The sequence below is a fragment of the Gorilla gorilla genome, chromosome 4 (genome assembly GCF_029281585.2).
Source record: "Gorilla gorilla gorilla isolate KB3781 chromosome 4, NHGRI_mGorGor1-v2.1_pri, whole genome shotgun sequence".
Classification (NCBI taxonomy): Eukaryota; Metazoa; Chordata; class Mammalia; order Primates; family Hominidae; genus Gorilla; species Gorilla gorilla.
The window spans coordinates 128,507,244-128,531,726 of record NC_073228.2 but is presented as its reverse complement, the minus strand read 5'-3'; the positions used below and the strand labels follow the sequence as shown (position 1 = coordinate 128,531,726).

The following is a 24,483-nucleotide window of genomic DNA, read 5'->3' as shown; positions in this document are numbered from 1 at the left end:
CTGTCAGAGAGTGTGATTGATTGGCTCACACGCCTTAGTCCCCAGTGCGAAGCACTAATGTTCCTGCCGCTTCTGAGAGGGCTGATGTGCCACCTGGGGTCAGAACTTATCAGCCTGTGGGGCTAATGTTTCAGATGAGGCCAAAGTGCAGTCAATAATTTATACGGAAATTTGTGCTCAGATTCGCAAGGAAAGCAGGTTTTGACTTGAATTCCTCAGTCATCCAAGAAAGAAGTCAGAGCCAACTTCAGATCTTCCTGCTAACATCGCTGCTGTGTATATTAATAATACTTAAGACAAACGTTAATTGAAGAAGACAATTTAAGTCATCATGAAATATTTATTTAGCAGTTAACATTTGGAGCCAAATTTCAGGAGTTTCAGAATTGATCAGTGAAATGGGGAAAGGAAACAGCAGCAATTTTGAATTCATGAAAAAACAAAATCACCTCTAGAATGTAATAACCAGGTCAGGTTAAATCAGAGTGACTTCGGAAACTATTAAGTGTCCATGGGGAGGGTTGGTTTACAGGCCCTGAAATTGAGGTTCATGATACTGACAACATGGAGAGAAATGTTAGGTGATATCAAGGACTAGAAGAGATACAAATATCGGAGAGGAATTAGATTTCAGTTAGATGCCTTGAACACTTCATCCTGTTTGCAGAGAACGGTTAGCTGGCTGCGTGTGACTGTGTGTATACAGATGATCTCAGTGTCTGTGTAAACACACGTATTTATACACAGAGTATATAGAAATAGACAGTAAAGCAGTGACACCGAGCAGGCTGGTCAATCAATAACCAGCTAAGTTTTGTTCTGCTCCAGCAAAATGACGACTTTGCTCCAGTAAGTGCTAACAAAGGCCCTTTTACCTTCCCTGTGCTGGAGGAGAGCACTATTAGTCACACTTCATTAGGCTTGTTTACAGAAAAGAGCTGGTCTCTAAGCACGTTATTGAAATACTTGTAACTCTGTGGGGCTTTGTTTTTTTTTTTTTCTTCCCTGAAAGATAAGAACTTTGGAATGTGGAATGGGGGAGGGTGGGAAGGCAGCCTCTGAGTGCTGTCAAGAAAACTGGTGGGTCCAGATGGGAATTGGAAAGATGAGTTCATGTTTAACCTGCTCTGTCCATCTGCATCCCCAGACCCTTGCTGCAGAGTCTCATTTCTGTTGTCACGGTACTGGGGAGCTTTAATTTTGGCTTTTGTAATTTAGACAAATGTCAGGCATTCAGTTAGCTCTTCCTGAAAACATGAAATGAGGTTTTCTTACGCTGAAATAGTCCAGAGATGAGGCTTCAGTGATTTAGAACTGCATTTCTCAGTTGCCTTTACTATTGAGTAGTCAGAGGAAATGTTTGCTTTAAACAATGGATGGGTTAGGAAAGATAACTTTTATATCGGTTGAAATTGGTGGTGGGTATAGAAATAATAAAAGAAGTCCCTCAGGTTGGAATTTGCAGCCCTTAAGATTCTAAACGATAGATAGGCCACATTTATAGTAAGCCTGGTCACCAGCAATGTGGGATAATTAGTGTAGATGCGCATAACTGAGTTTGCTTCACCTGGGAGGAATGCGGGAGGGCTTGCTGCCAGCTGCATTTCTGAGTGTGGAATTCATAGCATTTTGGCATCTCCTTCCATTCTTCAGCTTATGACCTGGGTGAGTTACAGGAGAGTTTAAAAGATGAGGACGCCATAGTACATATGCTGAGTGGCTTCTTTATGCCAGTGCTCATGTTAAATACTTTACATAAATCACATCTTATTTAATATTCATATTACCCCCATTTTATAGATGAGGAAACTGAGGCTCAGGTAGGTTTAGGTTAGCTCAAGATGAAGCAGCTACAAAGCTGGTTGTGAACAGGCGAGTCTGCCTCTGTCTCCAGAGACGTGCTTTCAGGTGCTTAGGGTGCTCCATTTGATGGCCACCGTTTATTCTTTCTTCCTTCCTACTCCTCAAAAATGACTGCAGACTAAACTTGATTAGAGTTCATCCTTTCAGCTTTCCCTATTGCATTCTGAACCTGAGCCACATGCTGTGGCTTCTCTACCAGAATGTGGGAACTACTTCCCACACTGCCTGCAGGGCATGGCCACCTCCAGGAAGAACAGGGAGGTTCACCAACAACTTAAGCCTCATTCACCCTGCCGCCAAAGGTGAAACTGAGTCTGGTTTCTCTGACATTCATATTCCTTGTTTCCTTTCTAGATTTGCACAGATGGTGGCTTTTTGGTGACACACAAAATGTACCCCTTTGTGTGCCATATACATGCAGATCTCGCCCATTCACACACACACACACACACACACACACAGAGTTAAGAGAGGCAGTTCTTCTGTTTTCAGCTGCTGTTGTAAATTGCTATTTTAAATTTCAGTGAATGGAATAATAGCAGAGTGATCATCTCCAGTAAATGTTGTTGGCCTTTGTAAAGAATAGCTTGTTCAGAGGTTTTATGATTTACAGAGGACACAGCTGGTGGCCAGAAGAGCGGTAGGAATGTATGCTCTCCTGGGCCCGGTATAGCTAGAGATGAAAAGGGCCCAGAGCTGGCACAAAAGCAAATAAGCGCTCTGACTTTAAATAAAGCATCATAATTTATAGGAAGCCTGGCTCTTCAATCCCAGTGAGACACATGGATCAGTAGCAGCTTTTTGATGTGGAGCATAATTGTCAATTGGTTCCCACTGTCTCCTTACAGCTCAAGGACTGGGGATGGTAAGAAATTGTTTTAAGATACAGTCCTATAATCTATAGTTGTATTACACATATTTTGACAAGCAATTCAATAGCATTTAAACCTGGAACTCGCTAATCACCCATGACCTACTGATCTACAAGAGGTGGGGGGTTTGTGAGGAAAACTAGGTGATGAGAGGAGTTAGGAAGACGATAGCTCCTATTCCCTTTTCCTTGCCTATCCCTCCCCACAAGGCATGAGATTTTTCATTCTTACATTTTATTTCCTTTGCATCTTTCAGTTTCATTCATCTTGGTAATTACTTTGCCTTCCTGCCTGCTCCTCCTTCCTTTGCTCCTGCCACTGGGGAAGAATTGGGCAAGAAACAGACTATGCTGCCAGATACAGAAAATACGGAAGTGGCAGATAGCTGTTAATGACTTCTCAAATTCAGAGCATTTTACACCCTTCTACGCCCTTTTAGTCCTAGAGTACTCGTTTTTTGGAGAGTGGCATGGAGGGGGAGTTTTTATCTGAAGGATGATTTATTTTTGTCTGGCTTGCTGTTCTCTTTACCTGTTTTTTCTAGTCGAAGTAATGGCGTCATGGAGAGCTTGGGTATCTGAATTGTTAACTTAAAAAAAAAATCCTATAATTAATATTAAGTGCAGGAAAGGACTGGGACCAATGATTTGAATGGCTGCATTCTTTCAGTTGCTTATCTTCAGTGACATCCTGAGTCTGACAGTGGGAGTAAGTGAAAGCTGTTTCCCTCTCATTTTGACAGACCCTGGCCCTGTGCTATGTGCCCAGGGCCACTTGTAATAGCTGTCTTCTAAAATAACACTCTTAGGAAAGGAATGACCATTAGGAGGTAATACCACAAGATCTGTGTCATTATTATGGCTCATAGTAGGCCTAGTTCAATAATTACAAAATACCTTTCCCAAACTTTTTAACACTTTTATTTAGAAGAAGAAAAATATGTCCTAACAAGCTAATGATACAAGCTTGTGAGACTGGATTGGGGAGGGGAGTCAATTCTGTTACAGTGGGCATTGAACCTTTGTCTTCCCACAAAGAGAGGGAGGAGGAAGAGAAGGAGAAAGCATTCTGCTACTCTAATGAGGAAATTTGACTTTAAAAAAGGAGAGGGTTTGAGAAACCTGCCCCACACTAGAAATCATCATCCACACTCATCAGATTTCAGACCAACTAGTGGTGCCTGACAAGGAGCAGGAGAAAAATTAAGTTTCAAACTTGGCATTAGAAATCAGAGTGATGCTGTTGCTTAGTTTGGTGGCACTAAGCCTCAAAGGAGGCAGCTACTTACTAGGAAGTTTAATCAAAGACAAGAAATAAAACCCCTTGGTACAAATGTATACAGACACATACTCTATACATGTACATATTCAGTTTATGCATTTGAATTGCTCCAAATGTCTGTCTCAGAAGAGTGTATTTTTTTATTTGATTCTATCTTCCTGTCCTCCTTTGTCCCTTGCATCCTGCTGTGTGTTGACTGAGTGCTGAGGGACCACAGCATGAAGGCCATCCCTTTTGGGGTACAGGGGGTGGCTTTTGATGCATCCCAGTTGAATGTCTGACTTGCTGACCTTGCTGAAGCAAGCTCAGGGGACTTGTCTTCTTCCCTCCTCCCCCAACACTATCACCTGAAACCTGTTCTGCCTGCCTGTCCCCAAAGTAGGGACTCCAGGAACCTTAGCAGAAACTACTAGAGGAACGGTCTACACAATGAGGGGTACATATTGTATATGAATGGTGCAGTACATATATTTTATTTTATTTTAAAGCTGGCCTCAAGTCATCAAGGGCAATGTTGCTTTAGGATATGTATGTTTGCCTAACTTAAAAGCAAATATTTTTGTTACTGATCAAAATTCCTGATTAAAAATTACTTCCTAAAGATCTCCATGTGATTTTTTTTTTTATGATGCTCTTTGTTACTTAAAATGTCTAAATTACACCTATGACATTTTATAACTAGGACACTTGCTTGGTAGAACATATGTTTTGATTATTTAAAAGAAGTAAAGCATGTCTTTCCACAGTAAACATTAATTGATCTCTAATGATCTGTTTTTGTTTGTTTGTTTGTTTTTTTGAGATGGAGTCTCGCTCTGTCGCCCAGGCTGGAGTGCAGTGGTGCGATCTCAGGTCACTATAAGCTCTGCCTCCCGGGTTCACGCCATTCACCTGCCTCCGCCTCCTGAGTAGCTGGGACTACAGGTGCCCACCACCAGGCCCGGCTATTTTTTATTTTTTTATTTTTTTATTTTTTAGTAGAGACTGGGTTTCACTGTGTTGGGCAGGATGGTCTCGATCTCCTGACCTCGTGAGCCGGCCGCCTCGGCCTCCCAAAGTGCAGGGATTACAGGCGTGAGCCACTGCACCTGGCCTCTAATGATCTGTTTTGATTTAGTATTTTTTTCATGTTATATCTTGGGTCCTGTAAGTTTTCACTGATGCTTAAACTTGGTCAGTGAAAATATTGTCACCATCTATATGTGCAGTGCAGCCTCCCATGTGAACATATGGGACAGCATCTTAGTGTTACCGGTGGTGCCTTATAAAAGTCTTATTTCTGCTCCCTCTTCTTACTCACAAGACTCCTTAACAGGCCATTGTATCTTCTAGAAGTGGGAAAGGATAATGTTCCTAGGGAAGCAAGGAAAAAGCAGCTAGGGCTTCTTTTAGCTGACCAGTCAGCTGGATATTGACCACCTGTCTTCATGGGAAAGAAATAGATGGCAGTGAATAAGCGAGAGTCTAGTTTTCCAGAGGAGCTCAATGATTTTCCCAAATCAATACAGCTCATCAGGCCTCAGAACAAAGGCTGCGGGGGAGGTGACAGTGATGGAAGTGGCTCTGTGTTCTTTTGTGTATTAAACCATAAGGCCCATGGGGAAACAAGGTTTCTTTAGCTGTGTGTGTGTGTGTGTGTGTGTGTGTGTGTGTGTGTGTGTGTGTGTGTGTGTGTGTGTGTGTGTGTGTTTAGGGCTTATTCTGTGTATTTAGGGGGAAAATCCTTTCAGATTTTTTTTTTTAAAAAGGATTTCCATAGATTGTATACCAATGACCAAATGTACTTTTGAAAGAGATAAGTACAGTCAAGCAAGAAAGACTATCATGTTTTAAAATGCAGAGTAGAACAGCATTTTCCCATTGCTTTTGTTATTGCTTAAGGTTTCATTTTTTGTTGTCGTTATATGTGGATCGGGTTTAGATGAACCAAAAAAAAGTCTGTGTTCAGATTAACCTCTGGCAAACCAAGAATCGTAACTACCCTCCCGTAAACAAACCCTGTTCCTAATGCCTTGAAAATAACACCAAACCCTAATAGGAATGCTCAACTGTCATCTGAGAGGTTATAATTAACGCAGATAGAGTGATGCCAACATATTCCAGCCGCTGACAGAGAAGATCTATCCAAACCAGCAATTTTTAGCCCTTCAGTCCTTTAATCTTTAAGCTCACTGTGCTTTCATAAAGTAGTACATTAACACCAGAGCAGTGTGTCTCTGGGGTTTATGACTGGGGTGGCGGCACACTAGGGCATAAAGTGTTTCATTACACTTCCTTTTGTTAGTACTGCCCTATCTCCCAAGCTCCATTGCCATACACTATTTGTTCAGATAAAGCCCTATGTTCAGGGTGACTAATCGCAGCACTGTGTTCCAGATGGTTTGATTACAGGATGTGGTTAAAGTGACTCTTCAAACATTCAGCCCAGCGGTAGGGCTCTTTAAAAAAAAACATACTGCATTTTATGGTCATGTGACAACACTTACTTTTCCTGTCCTAGTGCTCTATATATACTTGGCACAGGTAATGGGAAAGTCCCTCTGATTTTTGGCTGGCAGGTATTTTATGAGCAAACTTAGTTGTACATTTTAAATTTTCCCAAATAATTATATTTGAAGAAGGATCTGTCTGAAGGTTATAAGCTCCGAGGCTGGAACAGCGAAACTTGTACTATACAAGATTCAGCTTTTACAAAGTACCAGTACTGAATACTACAGAGTGACGACAACATAATAATGGGGGGAGGGAGTCCTGAACAAAGAAATGGTGATAAATCATACCTTGCACAATAGTCACATTGTGTAAAAATGGAGGGTAATATGATATCTGAAATATATGAATTTTATCCTGTACTCATGAAATCAGCATATTGTGACATTTTGTCACCAATGTTTCACTAGAAAAAAATATATAAAAGGAAAGAAATGTGTAAACTTTCTTTTTTAAAGGCATATGGCATGAATGGGTTACCATTTGGTGTTATTCGAATGAGGTTTCTGTTTTCTGCCTGGATGCACATCAAATGCATCCAGATGTGGTAGTCTGAGAGAGTTCAAAAAAACTTCTGTCTGATTCCAAACTCAGCATTTGCGATACTTGGCAAAGACTTCTGTCCCGGGGATGAGGCACTTTAAAGACTCTGAAGCAGTCTTTAAACTCAATACAAACAGAATTATGTCAATCCACTGGGAAATCAGGCATTTGCCCTGTTCTTGAGGAAACAGCTTCACAAATACCAGAAATAATAATTCATAAACCACATTTATAACATCTTGGGAGCAAACCCTCTCCACAGAGAATGTCTATCATCTATAAAACTAGTGGGAGATTATGCTTATTGAAAAAGTATGGTAGTAATAAAAGGAAGTCACTGAGTAGGATTCAGTCTAGATTCTCTCTCTCGTCAGTCCTCGTGTAGTTAGTTCCTAGGTGTTTAATGAATTCTCACTATTAGGTAGCCACTATGCTGCCAGGAGTTGTGGGTGCAGACACTGCTCCTATTTTCAAGGAGTGTCATCTAGTTGGAAGAGTTAGGCATACTGTGTATACGAGCAGAGTAAAATATTATGGGGGCCATGTATTACGGTAGGACAAATAGCCTCAAGTTCAGACTTTGGAAGTTCTCCTTGTCATTCAGGGTCCCAGATGAAGGAGACTCTGCCACCTTCATCCGGAGGCCTTCGAGATCACAATAGCCATTTCCATTGCAGCCAGACAGAAAGGGATGAGAGGTTCTTATGGGCCAGGCCTGGAAGTGGCCCACATTCATCAGTTCTCTCACTTGCTTTCCGTAGGACTCAGTCACACGGCTGCATCAGACTGATAGGGAGGCTGAGAAGGAGTCTAGTTGTGAGCTCAGAAAGGGGAGGGAAACATGGCTGGTACGTTTCCATCAGGGCAAGAACTGTGTATGCAGTGCTGTGGGGATCCAGGAGAGAATGGCTGTCTTTTGGCGGTGTGCCTGGTATGTGTGTGTCTAGGGCAAGGATTCACAGAAGTGAGAACCTTTGCATTTGTCTCCATTTGCTTCTAATTCATTAGGAACTTTAACTTTCCCTAGGGATTTGGACTAAGGCATCTTCAAGGTTTCTTTCAGGGGAATTAAAAATGTGACATGAAGAACGGTTGAAGAAACTTGTCTAGGCTGGAGAGTAAAGAAGAGATAGAGGCTGGGTGTGGTGGGTCACACTGTAATCCCAGCATTTTGGGAGGCTGACGGGGGAGGATTGCTTGAGGCCAGGAGTTCAAGACCACCCTGGGCAACATACTGAGAGCCCATCTCATTAAAAAAAATAGGAAAAAGACAGTGAGCAGGAGGTGAGGAGAATGCCAACATGGTCATTATCCTTGCCTGGATGAAAGGCTGTTGAGTGGATGATGGGTGGACTGCATCTGCAGGGTATCAGGAGGCTCAGCCAGGACCAAGGTATTCAAAGACAAATTTAGTTTAACACAAGGAACAACTTTTTAACAAGATGGCTGGAAAATAGGCAATCCTGGGGGAGTGCTGGTGAAATCTTCTATCAGTGATGAAGCTGGAGAGAAAAAGGACACACACACACGCACACAAAGTCCTGAGGGTGTTGCACCAACAGTGCAGTTGGCTTCCTGGTCTTATAGCTATTGCACCCTTGGAACTTTGGCCCATCATGGTTCTTTACGCCTCTTACTATCTTGCAAGCTTTAGGCTTCTACTCCTATTGCCAATTCTTTGGAACTTCCATATTTCTCATTCAGATTCCCAACATAAGTCTGTTGGGCTGGCTGCCTTTGCTCCAGGTGCCCATCACTGGTCCAGTCAGATGGGGGCAGGGTTAGGACCACTGGTCTAGGTGGGGGCACCATGAACATGAAATCCAGGGTCTAGCCTGACGTGATAGCATAAGGGGCCTACTGTAAAAATGCAGGTAATAGACAAAACTATACTTCCACTTGTGCATCACAGTGTATGCCTGTGTCTGTTCTGTTCTTTTCATGCACAGACTCTTGAAGTACAGAGTTTGGATGGAGCTCCAAGTAAAACGTGGTTGATTCCATAGCACTAAATAGGCACCTAATGTGTACCCTGTAGACACACACAATAAGTGTTTGTTGGGCTTGACATCTTCCTGGAAACTCTTTACAAAGGACATAACAGAACACTGACTGAAATCCTTATGAGGTCTCAGGCTTTTTTGGCTTGAGGAAGTAACAGGCTCAGGTTATATAATAAAGACCTTGTTCTTATTAAATGTTCTGTAGGTAATAGGCCTTTGGGGGCAGCATCTTAGACAAAGTGTTAACAGTACAAAGAAGAAACCTGTGTGTGGTCAGCACACTCTCAAACCATCCATTGTACTCTTTAGCTGTATTCTTACTTTATTAGTAATAAGCCTCAGATAAAATGTTACAGGGCATTAGCTTTCTGACAAAGGCCAGGCCCAGTCCATGGGTGGAAAGGGAAGAATAATAAACCTGGTAGAATACTTGAATATAAAGATGAAAAGTACCTGTATAGAACGTCCCCAACACCTAGCTCACTGGCTAGATGTTTGAATAAATGTGCATGAAAAGAAACTAATCTTTGTGGAATAAATGTACACTTATTTCCAATTTACATGTGAGAAATAGAACTTTATGCCCAGATTTATAAAATACAAATTTGCACTTTTAAAGAACTAATTTTCATCATGGGCATTTATGCCTTCAGTAAGTGTAGTCTGCTTTATATGACTGTGGGTTATAAAATGTTCAAGATTTTGAGATTTCAGCAAAATGATGAATCATTTACATGTTTTAGAACTTAAACACCGCCTTTATACTTGGCCCTTCACAATGGGGTGTTGTCTAAACATAGACCTTCTTACAAAGAAACAGTACACTGTGTAGTTTATATGAGAAACATTCCTTAAGCCTTCATTCCAATATAGAGTGGCAGATTTGGCTGTGTAAACATGTGCCTGTATATATTCGGATGTGAATTGTGGGCAGATTTAAACACTCTGTGGCATTGTGAAGCGGCTCGTACATATAAAGAAAGATAGACACAAGCACACATATTTAATTAGCACTGCTTGATGGAGACTGTTCAAAATCTCCTTGGGTGTAAAGCATTTGTTTTGAGCATTTTAAATACGGAGTGCTTCTGGAAAAATAAGGGTTACTTATTTAGGCCCTTTGAGGTTGAAAATGGATTTTTCTTTCCAGGACTTGATTCCTTCCGAGTGCAAATAACAACGGCATCACTTGTACTCCGATAAGAGGTCTGCTTGTGTGGCTTCCAGAAAGAGCAGCAGGAGATGTGAATAATTTTACAGTGAGGAAGTTGCAACTGCAGATTAGCCTTTGTGACAGCTTCAACCTGTGGCCCCAGATAACCAGTGATTAATTGCCTGCCCTGGGTCCCTTCCTTTTTTCCGACTCCAGGTTTCCCTTGAGCCTGTATTGAGACGGTGAATTTCGTTCTGAGGGTTCTGCGTGGGCCGGCGTGTTGTGTGGAGCCGCGTGGTGGGGGGAGCGCAGCACGGTCACGCAGACCGAAGCTTTCACTGCACGGCCGGGCTCGTTAGTGCAAATGAGCCTGTGTCCCGCGTGCACCGAGGGAGCCGAGCAGCGCAGGCGGCCCTCTAGCCCCGCACGGCCAGCGCGCCGTGGGGGATGCGTCCCTCTGCCTCCGCCACGCTCGCCTCTACCCGACCGCTGCCTCTGTGCTCCGGGCGGCCGCCTCGGCCCAGCCAATCAGACGCGAGTGCTCGCAGCGGGCGCCGGCCAATCCGCGGCCAGCGTTCTCTGGAAACGCGAAACCCTTAGGGGAAAAGCAATAACAAAAGCCTTTCACTGCAGACAAATGTTAAGTGTCTGTGCAGACTTTTCCTGTTTTTAATTTTATTACTGCAAGAATGGAAGGTTTGTTGTTTCTTTCATGTTTCCTTTCAAGCAATTTTAATTATACATTTGTGCTACATCAGGGACTCTGGAACGTAGTGATTCAGCCTATTGGATCTAAAGCTAAAATGCAGTAACCTTCTGGCAATACAGATATATTCCTGCACTGTAAATATAGCTGACATGCTAAAGAATTTTAAGCAGCTGCAAAGGTCTTTGACACCACACACAGTGCCCCAGAGAGAAGATGATGAGAAAACCAGCTCAGTCTTCCCCTTCGCCTCCTCTCCTACCCCCTCCCCTTTCCTGAAGGGATGTGTTCATAAAGAATCCTTTCCTCCAATTGTTCTGTCTTGTGCAGATTTTGACCAAATGCCTAATTACCATGGATTCTCATCGCAATAGGAAATTTTATACACAATGGTTTTAAAAAAATTTCCTGAGGGAATTTCGTTGGAATCAGCTATGATTTGAGGAAATACTTGCTTTGCTCCATCCTAGCCTTTCCCCTGCTAGCCTATTGCTACAGTACACTGAATTAACACAGAGTAAATAATTCAGCTGTTGCCTAAGTAATAGCAACATAGACCATATGGGAAACAATTTTAAAATCTCCTTTTGAGACTTTGGAAAGAAATCGTTCTCCATTACTTGAGTCCCAACCATTGAAATATTTTACCTGCTGTTAAAAGGTTCCCAAGGAAATGAGTCTTACCTTGTGAGGTTTCCCTTACTGTAAAGGAGCCCAGTAGAGGTTTTCTGTAAAATTCACAATGGCAATGGTAATGCAAGTGAGCAAACTAGCTAGAAATAGATTTTGACTAATGTCTTCTGGTGCTTCCAAGAAAGAGTAGGGGTAGATGCAGAAAAGAAAACAAAGGCTCAGTTAAATATTTTATTTCTTTACCCTAATAATTTATGTATGTCTCAAAATCAAGGTTCTGTTAAAATATGCTTTAAAGAAGTGATTTTTGTAATTTGGTATTTGTCCTCTCAGAAATAAAGAAGATATTATATTTTCTCTGTGACATTTGGTATACTAAGCACACTTAAGTTTAGTAATTCACAGATGCAGTGCTAAATTAAATTGTCTGTCTGAAAAGCAGTTGGAAAAAGCAGAATGGCTTGCAGGAAACGAGTGTGTTAGTTTTGAGATTTCTTTTCTAATCCTCTGAGGCAAATGCTTACCAAAGTTGATTCCAAAGATAACCCCAAGAGTAAATCTATTGTGCACATTTATTTTCTTAAGAGGGCTATTTTAGGAGTCCTTAATATGAAACAAAACCAAACACTGAAACAGATACGGTACCCAGGCTGATTACTGTCTCACAAAGTCAAAGAGGGGAGGATTAGGGAAGTGAAATCATAGTTGATTGTCTGCTATCTGGACTCTTGAGTCCCCACTCTCCTGTCTATGCCTATTTTTATGCACCTGCATAATTATTTTTTCTTAATAAAAATCACCATCATTTTATATTGTTGAATTGGAAACAAAACCGATTCATTTCAGTCACCCTCTGGTTTAAGCACTGGTAACTGGCGCTAGTTTATGTTGGCTGCTTGCCAAACGAAAGCAATTATGTGTAATAATAGAAAAATTAAGAGGTGAGTGTTGCTGTTTTACAGCAGGACATGGCAAAAACCATTTCCTTCTGTCAGCAGTATCTTGATTACACTCTCACACAGTCTCACCCCTTTGTACCACATGCGCACGCGCACGAATGCACAACACACATTATTTCCTGTGGGTTTTAACTTGAGGTCACTGAAACCAGAAAGAGGAAGAATGCAAACCACAGCTTTTAAAAGCAAATGAGAATAGAACTTTGCTGGCAAAAAAAAGAGAAAGAAATAATAAGTGAACTGGAAATAACAGTAATCAGTGGTAACTATGATCCTTTTTCATCCCCTGCCTCCTGCAGGTGTCCTAGTGGTCAATGTCACGTGGAGGAACAAAACGTACGTGGGAACCCTACTGGACTGCACCAAGCACGACTGGGCCCCTCCCAGGTATGAACAGGGCCTTTTATTTCTCTCCTTCCCCATCCTCTCTTTGCAGGGAAACTGTAGAGAGAGATTCATAATACATAAAAGTGTGCCTGTAATTGAAACCAGGCAAAGGAGAAATGAGCAATTTAGGGTTGAACGCAGTAAAATGCAGATGCTAAATTTCTTTTCTATCAGAAGATCTCTGCTCCCCACCCCTTCTCTCCTGTCTTTGTTTTCATTTTTTCTCAAAGTGGGAATTTGAACTGGATTGGAAGCTAGCTACTTGAGCTGTTTTTCTTTGGTTTTTCTGAGGAAGAATATAAGCCCTTGGTCGCCTGTTCTTTTGCAGGTGTTGGAAATTGTCAGTCTTTTCCTTGACTGGGCCCAGCCCTGAAGCTACTGGAGTGTTGACTCCTCTTTACTGCATTGTGTACTTTGTGATTTCACCTGGCTCTTTTGGGGATGCTCATTTTCACATCTGTTACTTGCTTCCATAGGTTTTGTGAGTCACCGACAAGTGACCTGGAGATGAGAGGGGGCCGGGGCAGAGGGAAGAGAGCAAGGTCTGCTGCTGCTGCCCCGGGCTCCGAGGCCAGCTTCACAGAGTCCAGAGGGCTGCAGAATAAGAACAGAGGGGGGGCCAATGGGAAAGGGAGGCGGGGCAGCCTCAATGCCAGCGGACGAAGGACACCCCCAAATTGTGCTGCTGAGGATATCAAAGCCAGCCCTTCCTCCACCAACAAAAGGAAAAACAAGCCTCCAATGGAGCTGGACCTGAACTCCAGCTCTGAGGACAATAAGCCTGGAAAGCGTGTCCGCACAAATTCCAGAAGCACTCCCACTACCCCTCAAGGGAAACCAGAGACTACTTTTTTGGACCAAGGCTGCTCTTCTCCAGTGTTAATCGACTGTCCCCACCCAAACTGCAACAAAAAGTACAAGCACATTAACGGCCTGAGGTACCACCAGGCTCATGCACACTTAGACCCAGAAAACAAGCTGGAGTTCGAGCCTGACAGTGAGGACAAGATCTCGGACTGTGAGGAAGCATTGAGTAATGTGGCACTCGAATGCAGTGAGCCAAGCACAAGTGTATCTGCTTATGACCAGTTGAAGGCACCGGCATCCCCTGGTGCTGGAAACCCACCTGGGACCCCAAAGGGAAAGAGAGAGCTGATGAGCAATGGCCCAGGTTCCATTATTGGTGCTAAAGCTGGAAAGAATTCTGGCAAAAAGAAGGGCCTTAACAATGAACTGAACAACCTTCCAGTAATCTCCAACATGACGGCTGCGTTAGACAGTTGCTCAGCAGCAGACGGCAGTTTGGCTGCTGAGATGCCTAAACTGGAAGCAGAAGGATTAATTGACAAGAAAAATTTAGGAGATAAAGAAAAGGGCAAAAAAGCTAACAACTGCAAAATGGACAAAAACCTCTCTAAACTGAAAAGTGCCCGGCCCATTGCCCCTGCCCCAGCCCCCACTCCCCCGCAGCTAATCGCTATACCCACTGCAACCTTTACAACGACCACCACTGGGACAATACCTGGACTGCCCTCCCTCACAACAACTGTTGTTCAGGCTACACCAAAGAGTCCTCCGTTAAAACCCATTCAACCAAAGCCCACGATTATGGGAGAGCCCATCACCGTGAACCCAGCTCTGGTGTCACTCAAAGACAAAAAGAAAAAGGAGAAGCGAAAGCTAAAGGACAAAGAAGGGAAAGAGACGGGAAGCCCAAAAATGGATGCCAAGCTGGGGAAACTAGAGGACTCCAAGGGGGCCAGCAAAGATTTACCTGGGCATTTTTTAAAGGATCATCTCAACAAGAATGAAGGGCTGGCAAATGGACTGTCGGAGTCTCAGGAGAGCCGCATGGCCAGTATCAAAGCTGAGGCCGATAAGGTTTACACTTTCACAGACAACGCTCCCAGCCCTTCCATAGGGAGCGCCTCGAGGATGGAATGCAGCACTTTGGTGAACGGGCAGGCACCAATGGCACCTCTGCATGTGTTGACCCAGAATGGGGCAGAGAGTTCAGCTGCAAAGACAAGCAGCCCGGCCTATTCAGACATATCCGATGCTGCTGACGATGGTGGTTCTGACAGCAGGTCAGAGGGTATGAGATCAAAGGCCAGTTCCCCATCAGATATTATTTCTAGTAAGGACAGTGTTGTAAAAGGGCATTCTTCAACTACAGCACAATCATCTCAACTGAAAGAGTCCCATTCTCCCTATTACCACAGCTATGATCCTTATTATTCTCCAAGTTACATGCACCCTGGGCAGGTCGGTGCCCCTGCAGCTGGAAATAGTGGGAGCACGCAGGGAATGAAGATCAAGAAGGAGTCTGAGGAAGATGCTGAAAAGAAAGACAAGGCAGAGCAGTTAGATTCTAAGAAAGTGGACCACAATTCTGCATCCTTACAGCCTCAGCACCAGTCGGTGATCACACAAAGACATCCTGCCCTGGCTCAGTCACTTTATTATGGCCAGTATGCATATGGGCTCTATATGGACCAGAAGTCTCTGATGGCCACCAGCCCTGCCTATAGACAGCAATATGAGAAGTACTATGAGGACCAGAGGCTGGCAGAGCAGAAAATGGCCCAGACTGGGAGAGGAGACTGTGAAAGGAAAAGTGAGCTCCCCTTGAAAGAGCTGGGCAAGGAGGAAACTAAACAGAAAAATATGCCATCGGCCACAATCTCAAAAGCTCCCTCTACTCCGGAGCCTAACAAAAACCATTCTAAACTAGGGCCATCAGTGCCTAATAAAACTGAGGAGACAGGTAAATCGCAGCTTCTCTCCAATCACCAGCAGCAGCTTCAGGCCGACAGCTTCAAAGCTAAGCAGATGGAAAACCACCAGCTTATTAAGGAGGCTGTAGAAATGAAGTCTGTCATGGACTCTATGAAGCAGACAGGTGTAGACCCAACCTCGAGATTTAAACAAGTAAGATTGTGGAGCGTGGCCCCAACAGGGAGAGAGCAGTCTGAGACTTGTATTATACATGTCTGGGCTTGATCTGGTTAGACTTCTGACACAGGAAAGAAACCCACATTAGTTTTTTCCTCTGCTCTTGAAAAATATCTTAAGATTCTCAGGAGTTACTATGTAGCTCTAAAATGTACATTATCAGTATTTTCTTGTCATGGTGTATAGTAAAAGGAACTGTGGACGGGTGCTTTGCAGATTTGTGTTTCATGCCACTAACTTGCTCTGTGACTCTGATGAGGTCCATTAATTTCTTTTTTTAAATTTTTTAATTTTTTTGAGACGGAATCTCGCTCTGTCACCCAGGCTGGAGTGCAGTGGTGCAGTCTTGGCTCTCTGCAACCTCCGCCTCCGTTCAAGTGATTCTCCTGCGTCAGCCTCCTGAGTAGCTGGGACTACAGGCACGTGCCACCATGCCCGGCTAATTTTTTGTATTTTTAGTAGAGATGGGGTTTCACCGTGTTAGCGAGATGGTCTCGATCTCCTGACCTCATGATCCGCCCACCCTGGGCTCCCAAAGTGCTGGGATTACAGGCGTGAGCCACCGCGCCTGGCCAGGATCCCTTAATTTCTTAGTCCAAGGCGAGGGCATTCCACAATGGGGCTGCTGAATTCTCTTCTAACTCTGAGATTCTGAGTCTTATCTCTGAAATATTTATTTTCCATTTTCAAATTTCTACTAGCATCTTCTTCGAAGATAATAAAAACTGGGTCCCTGAATTCACATTTCCCATTAATCTTTTTAATAGAATTTGGGGCCCAAATTTCTTTCACATGGGGTCAGAGATGCCTAGATTTCAGTCTTACTCTCTATATTAAGTACCCCAAAACTCAGAGCTCAGTGCTGAATGTTTGTGAGGAGGGTGAGGAGGTTTGGGTGGCAGGCCTCAACAGCTGTCCCAGAGCCCCATGGGTCAGTCAGCTTGAGAACACCTGAAAATTGGTCACCACGAAACCACAAATGTACTAGCACCTTCTGTCATGGTTCAGACATCCTGACCCACTGCAACCCCGTGAGCATTAATCCTGGTATTTCCCAGCACTGCACATCCCCACTCCCACCCTCACCCCCATGCTTAGATAATCCCTGGTGCATTAGAGCAAGAACCACCAGCCCCCACCACCGCCACCCACACACACACGTTTACTTAGGCACAACTTTGCATGTTCTCTGAGAACCTGAATCCCCAGTGGGTTTATATCATGAATGGGATGGGGATCACAAAGGCCATTTAGGATTCTCAGTTTCCCCACTTACAGAGGCATAAATCAGGCTGTCACTTCACAGGGCTGCAGAAGAATGATATAATTTTGGGGGTTTATAGATGGCTTTGTTTTCCAATAGAGAAGCCATAACGTGTGGTATTAATTTGAAATTTTGTTTTGATTAAGATGTTAGCACGTAATGAGAAGTGAGCCAATATATTAAGCCTCAGCTGCAGTAGATGAGGAAAATGTATTAGGAAACCAAGAGTTTTTCCTCCTAAGTGATGTTAATAGCTATAGCAATTACTTAAATTTACTATTATTAGCTTGAGTTGGAGTTTTTAACATTCTTTTTACCTGTGCGAGATATTAAAAGGCAAACGAAAGTAGAATTAAATATGTCTGAGGATGTTATTTAGTGTTGAGAAATGACATTAAGGGCCCAGCTCTGAATTTCAGCAGACCCGAGTTTGAAGCCCAGCTCCACGACTGGGCAGCAGCATGACCTTGATGTTGCCTGAACTTTAAACACTTTGGTTTTGTCCTCTGTACAAGGGATCAATAATAACGCCTACCTGGGAAATTATTACTTTGTAAGAGAAGGAGGTAAAGCAATTAGCACAGTGTCTAGCACAGAAATAAATGTCAACTTAGCATTAAAATTAAGAGTGCTAGTGCTGTCATGATTATTAACAAGTTTTCTTTAAAATTGAAATTTTAAAACAAATCTGTTGGGTTTTTTTCTTTAAAAAAAAAAAAATCAGGACCCAGATTCAAGAACATGGCATCATTATGTATACCAGCCCAAATATCTGGATCAGCAAAAGTCAGAAGAACTTGATAGAGAGAAGAAATTAAAAGAGGATAGTCCGAGGAAAACTCCTAATAAAGAGAGTGGTGTGCCCAGCCTTCCTGTATCATTAACAAGCATTAAAGAGGAGCCCAAAGAGGCCAAGCGTCCTGATTCTCAATCAATGGAGGAGAGCAAGCTGAAAAATGATGATCGAAAGACTCCTGTGAACTGGAAGGACTCTCGGGGAACAAGAGTGGCTGTCTCCTCACCCATGAGTCAGCATCAGTCATACATACAGTACTTGCATGCTTATCCTTACCCACAGATGTACGACCCCAGCCATCCTGCATACCGGGCTGTTTCTCCCGTCCTAATGCACAGTTATCCTGGTACGTGTTGTCGGTTCTGACTATATTGGAGGAAAGAGGCGATGTTCAAATATTAGCTGTTAAAAACTCAAGATAAATTAGAAGCTTCAAGAGTGACATTTGTTTTCCTTGTTTTTATGCTGTTTAAAGTCCCAAAGATAAAACTGATTTAATATAAGTTTTTTTAATGAAATGTCAAGAATCCTCAGCCATAGTTTCCATAGTCTCTGATGGTCTGCTATAGCTGTTAGGCTGACAGATACTTTATTGCCTATAAAAATATTCTAAGCACTTACTGTCATAATCATTATAGTTACTATTCCTTTCACTTAAGCGGACACGTAAATGTATGAAATGGCTATAAGCTCAATTCCGTTTATAACCTCCCTTCATCAGGATGAATTAACTGGGAGAAGAAAATTGGAGAAGCTAGATACAGTTTAATGATGATGTAGCCCATTCTTAATGTAACCCCCTATTTTAAGATCTCTTTGACTCTTATCCCAAATTCATGTAACCCAAATGATTTTTTTTAAAGATATAGCCTGTAACTTGATGTGGCATTTGTTGTTTATCTGCAGGGGCCTATCTCTCTCCAGGATTTCATTATCCTGTTTATGGGAAGATGTCAGGGAGAGAAGAGACAGAGAAAGTCAATACCAGCCCTAGCGTCAACACGAAAACAACCACTGAATCTAAAGCACTGGATTTGCTCCAGCAGCATGCTAACCAATACCGCAGCAAGTCTCCTGCTGTAAGCCTCCTTTTGTTGTTATTTAAAAGTACTGTGTTTTGGGGAGAAAGGGGAACAAGCTAGAGAACAGTCTTGAAATATAAATGGTTTCGGAACCCAGCTGTGATTTCAGGATGCTGTTTTATCCTAATACATAAAGAATGGAGCGTTCAGAAGTAAGACGCTTTCACACATGAGAGAAAATTGTTAAAGCATGTATGGCAGTAGCAAGCTTTTCTGTTGCAAAATCTAGTATACCTTGCTTACCCAGGAGGATGGTTGTTAGGTGGAAATTTAAATTCATAGGAACCAACTTTTGGTGCAAAATATGTTTGATAAGACATTGAGGAATTAGGTAACAGAGGAGTATATTTTATATAATTTTTGTAAGTAAGTAGTCCAGAGGCTACAAACTGTTGACTTTTTGGGCAAATCAAGCTTTTCAAAAAATGTTTTCTTGCAGGATACCTTTTAAAAATCAGACATTTTACATACAAGTTCAGATCACCTCTTTCTCTTAAGACAATAGAAAATCTGGGCCGGGAGTGAGCCACTGCTTGTAATCCCAGCACTTTGGGAGGCCAAGGCGGGCAGATCACCTGAGGTCAGGAATTCGAGACCAGCCTGGCCAATATGGTGAAGCTCTGTCTCTACTAAAAATACAAAAAGTAGCCTAGTTGTAGTGGGCACCTGTAATCCAAGTTACTCAGGAGGCTGAGGCAGGAGAATTGCTTGAGCCCGAGAGGCGGAGGTTGCAGTGAGCAGAGATCGGGCCACTGCACTCTAGCGTGGGCGACAGAGCAAGGCTCTGTCTCAAAAAAAAAAAAAAAAAAAAAAAAGTAGAAAATCTGGTTCAAAATGACATGGCAGTAACTGATGGGAACTAGTAGCCCCATCTAGGCAGATGTGCTGCTCCCCATCAATGTGCATGGATATAAATAGAAGCTCCCCAATCTCCATCACTTATCTTTGTTGTTAACTTGACTTCTGGAGAGATTTGAGGTTTCTGCTACTTGTATTGACCCTTCATATTCACATCATCAGTGTTCATGGTTGGGGGTTCATCACGAGCAAAGCTGAGTGCCCGTGACATGTAATAAGGCACAAATTTGAGCCTTGCACAGTGTGAGGCTCATTTGCAAGAGTAAGTCATGTGGCTTTGGAGTGAGAGCTGTGTCTGCTGTTTTCTGGCCTTGACTCTTTGTCATGTCCCTTTAACTCTGCTGAAGTAATACAATGTCTGTGAAAGATGGCTCTTCCCCAAAAAAGGTGACTGCTCTAGTCCTAGAGACTGTTGTGAAGAGAGACTAAACAAAAATAGGATGGTGCTTGGCTAGGAAAGAGTTTAAAGTAAATTAAAATAATAGTATCTGCAATGTGTATGAGTCTACCAGAAACTCTATAGAGAAACCAGAAAGGTGATTTCTGAATCTTTTTCTGAGTCCTCCTTCTTAGTACAAGGATTTCTTTTAAGTGAGAAGTATAACTTTAGTTAAAGGGTGGTTAGGCTCTAAAGGCAGAAAGTCATAGGAAATGAACAATCCTTACCCCAAACTATGGTTTGGGAGGATGGGGGCTTCTCTTTGAGAGTTCAAAAATTGAGAGATTCAAAATGTGGGTGTAGGACAGTGATTTCTTGTGCTTTATATTGGCATATAACTTTAGAGCATGTTTTTTCGGTAGAACAAAATGCATACAGACACGTTTAAAACTGTGAGATATGTTCTCTCCACAAAATACAAGTGTAATTAGAAAACTTGACCTTAAAGATATCTCCAAAACTACTTATTTTGTAAAAGTTGTTTATGGGAAGCAATTGGGTGAATTCTTAACCTGCAATTATGAATGAATATAGAGAGAAATCCTCTTATTTCCGTCATTTCAGGAAAACATTGGTGTCACTTGGTTTACTTTGGGTGGAGTAGTTCTTTTGTGTTGGCTTAATTCCAACTGAAACTAATGCATGTTTTTTGAAATTCTCTTTAGTTACTAAAGAATTGTATCTTTATATTTACTTTTTAATCATTAACACAATATTGTCGAAGGGACAAAGGTGGTTTAGTACTCTTAAAAGTTGATTTTCAGAGCATGAAGGGGGAAAATTTCTCTTTTCTGTTGCAGCCTGTGGAAAAGGCTACAGCTGAGCGGGAACGGGAGGCAGAAAGGGAAAGGGATCGCCACTCCCCCTTCGGCCAGCGGCACCTGCACACGCACCACCACACCCACGTTGGCATGGGTTACCCGCTAATCCCGGGTCAATATGACCCTTTTCAAGGTCAGCAGCTCTATCATTACTGTGTCTTTGTCCATTCTGCTTTGGAAAACAGTTGCTAAAATTGCATTTCACATCTTAAAAATATTGAGCTTTGAGTTCACATTAGCTCTCAGGAGGGTTTTTAACACTTATTTTCTAGTGACACAGCTAAGGCTATTCCCACATCTTTGTATTCTATTGAGACATGAAATGGCTACCACTTAATAATTGTCACCAGTTGATGTTATCGGCAGCTTACTGTTATCTCACAGACTGAGGGTGGTGGCCAGTGTCTGGGGCACTGAATATAACAATCAGAAGATCAGATATCTACTTCAGGGAAATTGTAGAAAAAGGGAGGAATGGTGGGAAGCTTTGGTGAAATTACTTGTTCTGATTTCTGCATGCCTTTTAAGTTGCTCTTTTCCCATGGAAATCATGGGAGTAACGTGATCAGGTTTAACACTTTTATAACCTCATTCGAGGGTTCTTCACAGCCCTTCACTGCTGCGACCTCACTAAATGGGAGAATTGAGAAAGAGAAACATGTTTTAAGCCATAGGATTGATATGAGGGAATCTTCACCTTGTAGTTCATTAGTTGAGCATGTATTATTTGTCCCATCTTTGTCATCTCATAGCGGGTGGGTGGTGGCACCATCTTTACAACTTGCTAGAATACCACAGATTGCATGGCTTTAAACAACAGGAATTTATTTTCTCACAGTTCTGGAGGCTGGAAGTTCAAGATCAGGGTGCCAGTACAGCCAGCGTCTGCTCAGGCCTCTCTTCCTGGCTTGTGTGCAGCTGCTGTGCGCTCATATGACCTCTTCTTTGTGCATGAGCTGGTGGGTGGGGAAGGGGCAGGGGGGAGCCCTCGTGTGCTTTCTTATAAGGACACTAATCCTGCCCTATTAGGGTCCCACCCATATGACCTGATTTAACCTTAATTACCTCCTTATAAGCCCCATCTCCAAATCTAATCACATGTGGATTAGAGCTTCAACATATTTTGAGGAGACATAATTTAGTCTATTGCACTTGCCAAGTTGCCTCTTATGCTGCTGTGTGAATAGAAAGTAAGATAATATGTTTGAAGGTGTTTCCAAAACTGGGAAGTGATATACAAATGTGAAGGGGTCATTTTTATTTATTCAGGTCTTTTTAGTTGATGTCATCTAGTAGTGTTAAAAGAGAGCTTTCCTATTTCTTAAACAATTTGTATTAAGTGTGATAAGAACTTGGAAGAGAAAGAGGTTTTATTTCTAGTCTAACACATTATATCTATATATAAATAAAGTATGTATGAGAAGAAAACAATTGTCTCTTTTAAGATAATATTATTGTTATTGTACTGTCTTAAGTTACCTCTGGGAAAAGAAAATATATCCAAATAAAAGACCTAGAAGGAGACAGTAATCTTCCCTAGGTTTGCATTTGTTTACTCTATTTTTCCCCAGGACTGTCTTCTATAGAATTTAAAAGAATTCTCTGTTAGGCAACATCATGCCATTTGGAGCTATTACAGTCTCTGACTGCTACCTTCGTCTTGCAGGGTGAAAGTTAAGAGCATTTCTAAGTTTGATTTACTGATTCTGTGTATCTTATGGGATGCATTGTGTTCAGTCACTGGGGAAAATGTTAAAGTGATAACAATTATTATGAAAGTATTGTATTCTAGGCAAATAGCATGCCGCTTCTGTAATTCACTGTGACTTTTGATTCCTGTTGTTACCTGGTATCTGTTATTTCTCCTGAGCTTCCTATTCAGGGAATGCATGCAAACCATTTAGCACCATGCAGAGCCGGAGAGATGGAATGCTGTATCTCCTTCGAATAGCTATTAAGAAAACTGCAGAGTATTCAAGAAAGGATAGATAGCAGATAGACCAAATGGTTTGTGCTGTGTCCTTGCTGCAAGAAACAGTTCATGTGTGTGTTTAGGAGAGGACACGATGCTGCTACTAGGTCTGTGGCCCTTCTCCACTGGGCCTGTATCTACTCTTATCCTTCTAAAGATCACAGACACTCTACATTTTTTCCCCATTAGGCTTGACCTCTGCTGCCCTTGTTGCCTCTCAGCAGGTGGCTGCCCAGGCATCTGCATCTGGAATGTTTCCTGGACAAAGAAGGTAAATATCCTCTACATTTTTAATTAGTTGTAGATAGAAATATCTTAATGGTTGGGAGGAAGCAAATACAGGATTTTTAGACCAAAAACTTAACTCCCCGGGTTTTATATCATTGTAATGAATGTGTTTATTATGCCAATATAAGTTGCTTCACATGCAACTTAAATTCCATGAACCTCATTCTGTAAGGGTTACATAGATTAGTAATTAACTGATTAGTTTTTTAGACAGTTGAAATTTTCTTGGGTTATCCTTACGGCATTGCTAAAATAATTCACCATGACTCCCTTTGTTTTATTATGTTTAAAGATAAAGTCGCAAATGGAGACATTTATTTTCATAATGCTAAAGGTAATGTTTGTTCTTTGATATTTTAAATTATTCCCTAAGTTTTATGAAGGAAAATGATTTAAAGGAATTAAATTATTAATATTATAAAATTAATATTTTCCACAATGTATATCATTACTTTATGTTTATTCACTTTCTCTGGAATTGAATTCCACATTTGAATGGAATTAAAATAAGACTATTGGTCTTATGGTTTTCTGGTTTACAGTGCCAAATGTTGATAGAGGCTGGGCATGATGGCCCATGCCTGTAGTCCCAGCACTTTGGGAGGCTCATGCAGGTGGATCACCTGAGGTCGGGAGTTCCAGACTAGCCTGGCCAACATGGTGAAACCCCATCTCTAATAAAAATACAAAAATTAGCTGGGCGTGGTGGTGTGGGTCTGTAATTCCAGCTACTAGGGAGGCTGAGGCATGAGAATTGCTGGAACCCAGGAGGTGGAGGTTGCAGTGAGCCGAGATTGCACCATTGCATTCCAGCCTGGGTGATGGAGTGAGACTCTGTCTCAAAATTAAAAAAAAAACAAAACTGTTGGCCGGGTGCAGTGGCTCATGCCTGTAATCCCAGCACTTTGGGAGGCCGAGGTGGGCAGATCACCTGAGGTTGGGAGCTTGAGACCAGTCTGACCAACATGGAGAAACCCCCTCTCTACTAAAAACATAAAATTAGCCAGGCATGGTGGCACATGCCTATAATCCCAGCTACTCGGGAGGCTGAGGCAGGAGAATCACTTGAACCCAGGAGGCGGAGGTTGCGGTGAGCCGAGATCGAGCCATGGCACTCT

The 24,483-nt window shown here is 42.3% G+C and overlaps 1 protein-coding gene across 5 annotated transcripts in view; it reads left to right on the top strand.

Annotated features, from left to right (window-relative positions):
* ZNF608 (zinc finger protein 608) overlaps window positions 1-24,483 on the top strand; it is a 112,019-nt gene that overhangs the window by 86,453 nt on the left and 1,083 nt on the right. For 4 of the 5 annotated variants that reach the window (XM_055385911.2, XM_063706734.1, XM_019028432.4 and 1 more), the window contains 6 exons: window positions 12,803-12,890; window positions 13,367-15,821; window positions 17,834-18,251; window positions 18,812-18,984; window positions 21,085-21,238; window positions 23,267-23,348. In XM_055385911.2, the coding sequence (XP_055241886.1) occupies window positions 12,803-12,890; window positions 13,367-15,821; window positions 17,834-18,251; window positions 18,812-18,984; window positions 21,085-21,238; window positions 23,267-23,348 (3,370 nt within the window). Of the gene's footprint in view, window positions 1-12,802; window positions 12,891-13,366; window positions 15,822-17,833; window positions 18,252-18,811; window positions 18,985-21,084; window positions 21,239-23,266; window positions 23,349-23,657; window positions 23,700-24,483 lie in introns of all 5 variants that reach the window. The other variant, XM_031011515.3, reaches the window with a different exon arrangement.